Raw genomic sequence first — 8,807 nt, forward strand, 5'->3', positions numbered from 1 at the left:
TTAATAGACCTTTCTGTCCGTTGTTGTTTTCCAGATTTTCCCCCGGTCATAGTAGGACTGTTTGAGTCTCAATAAACTGGCGGCTACTTTGTTAGCTGACAGTTCATTATACTGTGATCTAAGTAGGAGTAGTTTTGCATGTGCAGCTATAGAGCCAGGCTTGTTTTGGTAGAGATCTGTTTCAAGTTTTTTTATTTTTTCATTTAATGTCTTCAAGTTGTGCACTCTTTTTCTTTGAGCTAGTAAAACTAATTCTTTGACCCCTAATAAAGGCCTTGAATGCCTCCCATCTTGTGCTTGCAGATGGTTGGAAAGTATTACATTCAAAATATAAGTCAATCTAAAAAATCTATGAATGTGGGGTTCATAAGCCATCTTGGTTGAAAGCGACACATTGAAGGATCATTCATGAGTTTAGTATATCCGCACGGTCAGATAAAACTATACTGCTATATTGACATTCGTCAATTTTGGAAACAAGTAAAGCTGCAACTAAAAAATAGTCTATACGTGAATAAGTTTTATATGTGCTGGGATAACAGGAATATTCTACTGCATTTGGTTTTCCATGTCTCCATATATGCAACAAATTCAATTATTTGATAAAATAGTGTATTGTCTTCCTTGATCTTGTGTGAGTATTATCTGAGCCGGATGGTCTGTCTGGATTAATAATCTTTCCTTCTGGCTCCATCTGGAAGGAAGGATTATTAATTAAACTAAGTAAATTAGGGATTAAAGGCCTGATCTATAGGTGGCTCAAGGACTTTTTATAGGGAAGATCGATTCAAGTAAGAATAGAGAAGTGTTGATCAGGACATTTTGTTGTTGAGACTAGTGAGTCCTATTTATTTTCTATTATGATAAATGATGTTTTTTTGAGTTTGGAGAATGGGATGAGATTTTCTCTTTTTGTAGGTGATGGGGCAATTTGGAAGAGAGGAAGGAATTTGAAATTTATTGTGAAGAAACTACACGTATAAGAAAGCATTAAATGTAATTAGATGTCTGGTAGGAAGTGAATGGGGGGCAGAGAGAACAGCATTGAAAACCATTTACAGTACATATGAATTATAAAATCAGTATAAGATTATGGGTGTGTGGAGTTTGGATCTGCAGCAAACACATCTCTCAAAAAGTTGGACAATGTTCAATATCAGGCTTTAAGACTATGTTCAGGTGCCAGTAGAACAACCCCAAAATCAGCATTACAAGTGGAATTAAGAAGAATGCAGCTGTCTTTAAACTACTGGGTTAATTTAAAAGGACATTATGAAGATCATCCAACACAAGATGCACTAAAACCCTGTTTGGAAAAGGAGAGGGAAGAAACAAAATGTTTTAGATGGACAATAGAGCAGAAAGCAAAAGAACTTGAAATAACTGACATAAACATTAGTCCAAAGGTAAGACATCAATAATGCATCTGTGGATACTTCCTGACCCTGTTGTAGATCTCACATTGATTGGCAACAAGAACAAGGATAAGGAGTTTATTTTACCTCCACAGACAATAAAAACCTATATAGAAAATAACTACTTAAGTTATGTTCAAATTTATACAGATGCTCCAAAAAACTCAGCTAACAAAGTTGGTATTTCATTCATAGTTCCAGATTTCAACATTAAAATTCACAAACGAATCAGTGAATCATTGTATACTGTATACTGGAGACATGCTGGCAAGTTTGTTCGCATTACAGTGGGTTGAAGATGTGAGACCTTTGAGAGCAATAATATGCTCTGATTCCAGCTCGTCATTAACCAGCTTGAAGCACAAACATTCAGACCGCCGACCAAATGTTTTAACAGAGATGCAGCAAACACTAAAGAATTCAAATGATGGGACTAAGTAAGACATGTGTATGGATTCCAGCACATACAGGAATTAAAGGAGATGAACTAGCTGAAGGTGGCTGAAATTCAAAGGAAAGCAGGTATGATGAGAAGCATGGTGAGAACCTGGAGAGAGGAAACAACAATATCCAGGCTACATGTGGTTATACAGGATTAAACAGTGAATTATTTAAAATAGAAAAACATGCAGGAAGGTGTGAATTTTGTGATCAAGAAGAAACTTTAGAACACGTTATGTTTTACTGTCTAAAATATGAGGCTGAGAGAAGGGAAGTAATACTGAACCTTAAAGAAATAAAGTTATGCTTTGATTTAGGTGATCTTTTACAAAGAAGTTCTGGAGTAAAGTGTTATCTGTTTTTGTTTCAATATCTTAGGAGAGAGAACATGATAGAGAGAATATAATTTAATTAATGATTGCATAGTTGGAATCCCGATCTACCCTCTATTCCAGTTGGTGGCAGTAATGAGCCATAACGTTGTTTGCAAACAGCCGTAATACTCAACAGGAAGAAGAAGAAGAAGAAGAAGAAGAAGAAGAAGAAGAGGAGGACGAAGAAGAAGAAGAAGAAGGAAAAACAGCACGGCAGTTTACGACACTTCTTATCTTCATACATCTATGAAGTAAACATGAGGAGAGTCCTGTAGCCGGAGAAAACCCTTATGGTGAGAGCATAAACCCAGAATTTAAATACTTTTAAAATGAAATTATCACATAGAAGACGCGTTTTATTATGACGCGTCTGTTTTTGCATTCAGTGCACTTCCCTTAAAAAATTAGTTAAGTTAAAGCTGTTAGACTGTAGTTTAGCCGCATTTCGCTAACAGCTAATAACCCAGTCGGTTTCGTTTTCTGTCAGTTTGTACAATATTATCTGAGATATACGATGCATCTGTTAATTTAGTTAATTGATTCTATGAAGTTTACTTTCACCCTCAACGTTACCGTGAAACGTCTGTTAGGCGTCGAAAAGCCACCGCGCCGATCTCCGTTAAAAACTTACTACATTTAAACTTTTCGTTGCCAGATGTGAAACTGCACTCAGAGTACAACATGTCTAAATAATGTCTTGAATTATTTCAGTGTCTTCCTCAATTCGGCATTCATCCAGGACCCCGAACACTGTTGGTTTTTAGCTAAACTATACAATGAGTTCGTTAGCTTGCATGCTGCTAACTCAGCCTTCAATTAAACGTGTCACCATGATGGCAGAAGTAAGAAAATCACTAAAATACGTATTTCTTCACCGTGGAATGTAATTATTTATAAACCAAATTGTCTGGAAGATACAGATTTTTTTTTATATTCCTTCATGTTGAATGTCTGGCCTGTAAGAAACATTTTAAGTGGTATTGTAGTGAATTGTTAAGGCAGTTTGGTGTGATTGTTGGAGTGGATTGCTGCAAAACTAAGTTTCGCTGTGTTTTAATATGCAGTGACAATAAAGCATAATCCTGTTAGGCAGCACAGCAACACTGTTAATACTGAACTGAGCTCTGAAAGTGAAGTTACTGTTGTATTTCTCAACAACAGTGATGAAAGAAGTGTTCAGATCTTTTACCTCAGTAAGCTGCTAAAAGCCTAATAAATTAATTATATTTTAGTTTGACTATATTCAACCTCAGGATTAGGTTGCACCTGCTGTCTGGAAATCCATCACTAAGTTTGCATGAAGTCCTTCCTAAGCAGTGTTGGAAAGTACTTTTACTTTCACTCAAGTACTGTACTCTTTGGAAATGTCTATTTTATGCTACTTTATACCTCCACTCCACTAATGTAAAAATACTCCATAACAAGTAAATGTCCTGCATGTAAAATCCTGCTACAGTAAAAGTACATAAGTATTATGAGCTTGATGTAGTTAAAGTATTGCAGTAAAAGTACATAAGTATTATGAGCTTGATGTAGTTAAAGTATTGCAGTAAAAGTACATAAGTATTATGAGCTTGATGTAGTTAAAGTATTGCAGTAAAAGTAGTGGTTTGGTCCCTCTGACTGATATATTATTATATATGACATCATTAGATTATTAATAGTGAAGCATCAGTGTTAGAGCAGCATGTTACTGTTGTAGCTGCTGGAGGTGGAGCTAGTTTACACTACTTTATATACAGTTAGCTAGTTTAGTCCAGTGGTTCCCAACCTAGGGGTCGGGCCCCTCCAAAGGGTCAGCAGATAAATCTGAGGGGTGGTGAGATGATTAATGGGAGAGGAAAGAAGAAAAAACAAAGTTCTGATACACAAATCTGTTTTCAGTTTTTGGACTTTTTCTCTAATCTTTGATTTTTGCTGAAATATTGGATCATTTGAACATTTATTGAAATGAAAGCATGTGAGAAGTTTAGAGGGAAAAATCACTATTTGGTGGAGCTGTTAACAACTCATAGACATGTGAAATGTGACCCCGACTACACACTGCTTTTTGTAAGACGTCAAAAGACAAAAAGGTTGGAAACCACTGGTTTCATCTTTAACAATGTGTTGTATTTTAAAAGCTTGTTATATTATCCATTGTGTCAAATCTTCATCTGAAAAGTAACTAAAGCTGTCAAATAAATGTAGTGGAGTAGAAAGTACAATATTTCCCTCTGAGATGTAGAAAGTAGCATCACATGGAAATACTCAAGTAAAGTACAAGAACCTCAAAATTAAGTGCAGTAGTTGAGTTAATGTACTTAGTTGCCTTCCATTACTGGTAAATATCAGCTTTTATCCCGTCTAACGTTGTCATTCAGGATCTGCATGCAGACGTCTACAGTGGAAGGATTTCTTAGTGATTTGGCGCCACCTTGTGATATGTGTCAACAGTTTAAATACGTTTGATTCATTTAAGCAAGACATAGTTTTCAGTATTGATCATCTTTACCTACTGAATAATAGTGTGGATACATCAATTAAACATTTTGTGTTGTACTTTTCTGACTTATAATCACTAAAATCCTCAAGACCTCAGCAGTTGGAGGGTTGTTGGTATGAAGCATTTGGTTTTCTAGAGTATTGAAACACTTCCTAATGGATTTATGTTTTTTGTTTTTTGTTTAAACAATGTAAATATTTATCAAAGAGCCCAAAGTGATCAGCAGCTAAATAATCCCAAAGTATTGATTTTATAATGTTATGATGCTGACTATGGAGCTGCTGCTGGACAGTAATTCAATATCATCATTGATTCATATCACAAAGACACAATCTGATTAACTATTTTGATGATTGATTAATCATTTGACATAATTTTTTAAGAAAAAATGTCCAAATTCTCTGATTCCAGCTTCTTAAATGTGAATATTTTCTGGTTTCTTTAGTCTCTCTGACAGTAAACTGAATATCATGTTTGAGGACGTCGTCTTGGTCTTTGGAAAACACTGATCCACATTTTTCACCATTTTCTGACATTTTATGTACCTAACAATAATGCATTTAATCTGTATTGTACTTTTTATTCACAGTGAATCTCACAGCATTAAAAACATATAACACAAGAAAATAACAAGAGTTAAGACAATATTCAATAACGAAAATAATCGTCAGTTGAAGCCCCATTAAAAAATAATCTATAAAGTTCCGAAACTGCAATAATTAAGAGTGACATTCATAAATTTAAATGTTTGTTTTAACAGTTTCTGTTTTGCTTTTAACAACTGAAACTTTGAAAATGCAGCTGTCTACATGAGTGGCCATAAAAATATTAACACACTAACAGAGGAAAAGAAAACAGTAATGAATTTTAAAACCTTTAATAATAAAATAGAATAATGAAAATAAAATAAAAAGTAAATGCATCTATTTGCTTTGTCAATAATAATAAAAAAAAATTAATATCTCAGTTTCTGGTTAAAGAGATTTTATAAAGGACGACAGATTAATTGATAATGAAAATAGTTGTTAGATTATTAAGTGTTAAAGATTCATAAAACTCCTTTTTAAACATTAACTAATTAATGAATAAACTAAGTTGTTTAACGGATATGAAGAGTTTGGTCTCATGTAGTGCATAACAGTCAAAAACAGGTTAGTTATGATTATTTCATGGAGATTTGTGTACATTTGTCTTTGTGATTCTGATAAAGCTGCGAATAAGAAACAGTGAGGATTCATCTGTAAAGAGCTGAAGGTGACGTCTTGTTTCCTCTGAGCAACAGTTTAAAAACCCCCAAATATTTAATTTACTGTAATGTTCCAGAAGAAGAAGTTGAAGATTCTTCCATTTTTTTAGAAGCTGAACCGTCAAATGTTTGGCTTTTTTTCCCAGTTGATCAACTAATCGATTAATCGTTGCAGCTCCAATTTTAATATAAGAAAAGATGTGATGAATATTGTGACTGTTCTCAGCATCAGTAACATCTGTCTGTCTGTCCATCTGCAGATGGAGAACTACAGTAAAGCTCGGACGGTGGAGCAGCCGTCCGTCTGTCCGTTCCCCGGCCTCCCCGCCGACACACCTGAGGTCCGCGTCAAAGATGGCAGCAAGATCCGCAACCTGCTGCGCTACGCCCTGAGCCGCATGGAGGCCAAGCCCCGAGCAGCGGCGGGAGAGGAGGAGGGGGGAGGCGTGGCTGAAGAGGGGCAACAGGAAGCGCCGGGCCGGCCGCTCTGCCGCCATGTCGTCTTCACAGCGAGCGGTAAGGGCGTGTCCAAAGCCATCACGTGTGCGGAGATTGTGAAGCGGCGTGTGAAGGGGCTCCACCAGCTCACCAGGCTGTTGTACAACACTGTGGAGGAGGTGTGGGAGCCGCTGGAGCCCGCCGCTGGCCTCGACAGCCTGACGGTCAGCAGGAACCTGCCCGCCATCTGGATACTCCTCTCCAGGGAGCCGCTGGACTGCAGCCAGCCCGGATACCAGGCGCCCGGCCGCTACGACGCCCTGTGGGCTCAGTCTGTCAGCAGAGAGGAGGGTGGAGGCTTCACTGGACAGAGAGCAGGACACAGGAGGAAGAGAGGAGGAGGCAGCAGCGGCAGCAGCAGCAGAGGAAAGGGACCCGGCCGTCAGACTGGACGCTCCAGAGAGCCGATTAAAGGACAGAGCTGATTTAGGTTTTACACGCTGCATGGACACAAAGACTGAAGCGCTTTAAAGCAGAACGAAGTGACAAGTTGGCAGATTCAAAGACTTTCACACAAAATTAGTTTCAACCTGCAGAGAGAGAATCCATCACAGTCAGCTCAACGCTCTTCTGTTGAAGTTACATTTTTACTGATTGTCATCAGTTATTATTATTATTATTATTATTATTATTATTGAAATAGAGTTATTTGAGCGTGCAGAGGCGACTTTGTGTGATTTGACAACATTGCTGCAACTAACTCTTATCTTCTAGATGAGTCAATTACATAAAAATGACATAAAAAATGTCAGAAAATGATGAAAAATGTGGATCAGTGTTTCTCAAAGATGATGTCATCAAATGTCTTGTTTTATTCACAACACAAAGTTTATTGACTTAAAAAAATGACTCAAAATTATTGATCAAATACTTGATAGATTAATCGTCTGTTGATCAACTAATTGATGCAGCTCCAGTTGACTAAACAATCTTAACTCTAGGTCCACTTACTCGCTTGTTCTGCAGCTTTTAACACACGGTGTTCATCGGCTGGTGTTTCCATGGTTACTAATGAACTGTTAAACGTGGGTCCTACATCCTTTTTTAAAGTGACTGAAAGTGAGAACAATGTGCTAATGAAGACTGTGTGATGTGGTCAAAAGCTCTGGAACAAGCCAGCAAAGGGGAGAACAAGTGAGATGGTTTCGTCACCTCCTTTGTATAACTTTCAATTTTAGTTACTTCAATCTGACATTAAAGTTATGTTAATTTTAAAGATTGTCTGCAGTTACAGTGGTACTTTTCCCGTCTGAAGATGTTCATATATCCAGTTACATGAAATCAGGTTTCTCTGACCCTTTATCCTGGTCACAGAAACAAGGTTTACATGATGCTTTAGTTATCAGATTACTGCAGAAAGCCCACAGTAATCTGCTTACTTGATGCACAGAATGATGAGGTGAATCATTCATATTCAACCCATATTCTCTGTTACAGAAACACAGATTATCTAATTTATATGAACAAGTTGACTGTGATGTATTCTGTCTCCTAAAACTGTTGCTGCTGTTGTGTGTGTGTGTGTGTGTGTGTGTGAGTGTGTGAGTGAACATGAAGCACCACCAATGTGTTCTTATTATATTATATTATATTATATTATATTATATTAAGATGATAATCTGCAGCTTTCTGTTCAGTAATTTGTTTTTCTAAAGTTTATCACCAACAGCTTTTTTTATTTTAACATTATGTTTTTAATTAAGTGTTTTGAGGAATCCTGACATGATTTTTTGGTAAATCTCTGACCTTTTTTTCATCTGTTGAAGGTTTTGTGTGTCTGAAATCTGAGTTCTGAAAATGTGTTTTGCAAATGAGTGAAAAATAATTAAAGAGGTTTTATTTGTTTCTCCGAATTTAGTTAAATTGTTTTTTGGTCATCATTTCCAGGGAAGGCGTGTCCTTCATAAAATGTAAGAGCCGTAGGTTTGTTAGTGGCTGTTCTTGCCGCCATTCAAGCAGCTACTGTGCATTTAGAAATCCCCAATCTTTGATTGGCTCTGATGTCTGGTATCATGAGACTGTCCACTGAGGATGAATCCTGTTGTCGCTGATGGTCATTGGACTTTATACCTATTGATTGACTTTTTCCTCCTAAGTGTAAATTTGTCTTTGGCTTCTCCCAAAGTACAACAGAAGTACATAAACTACACATAATAACACACCATTAAAAACAAACAAAATATTCAGCATATAATATTGCAAATGGGAAGGTTGCAGCAGATAGATTAATAATACCAGAGAACAAATCTTATAAATAATTAGAAAATTATGCAATTTCTAAAGAAATTGCATGTGGGAGCTGCAAACTGCTAGCTACTGCTGCTAGCTGCCACTACTGCTACTGTCAC

The 8,807-nt window shown here is 36.8% G+C and overlaps 1 protein-coding gene across 2 annotated transcripts; it reads left to right on the top strand.

The window, feature by feature from the left end:
- Positions 1–2,390: 2,390 nt before the first annotated feature.
- Positions 2,391–8,325, top strand: rpp25l (ribonuclease P/MRP 25 subunit-like). 2 transcript variants are annotated; one of them, XM_044359004.1, is made up of 3 exons: positions 2,391–2,523; positions 4,594–4,652; positions 6,222–8,325. In XM_044359004.1, exon 3 carries the CDS (start codon positions 6,222–6,224, stop codon positions 6,882–6,884), a length of 663 nt encoding a protein of 220 aa, XP_044214939.1. In that variant the 5' UTR covers positions 2,391–2,523; positions 4,594–4,652; the 3' UTR covers positions 6,885–8,325. The 2 variants fall into 2 exon arrangements, with proteins under 2 accessions (XP_044214939.1, XP_044214938.1); XM_044359003.1 differs by lacking the exon at positions 4,594–4,652 and having other exon boundaries at positions 2,392–2,523.
- Positions 8,326–8,807: the final 482 nt, after the last annotated feature.

The sequence above is a fragment of the Thunnus albacares genome, chromosome 8, assembly GCF_914725855.1.
Source record: "Thunnus albacares chromosome 8, fThuAlb1.1, whole genome shotgun sequence".
Lineage (NCBI taxonomy): Eukaryota > Metazoa > Chordata > Actinopteri > Scombriformes > Scombridae > Thunnus > Thunnus albacares.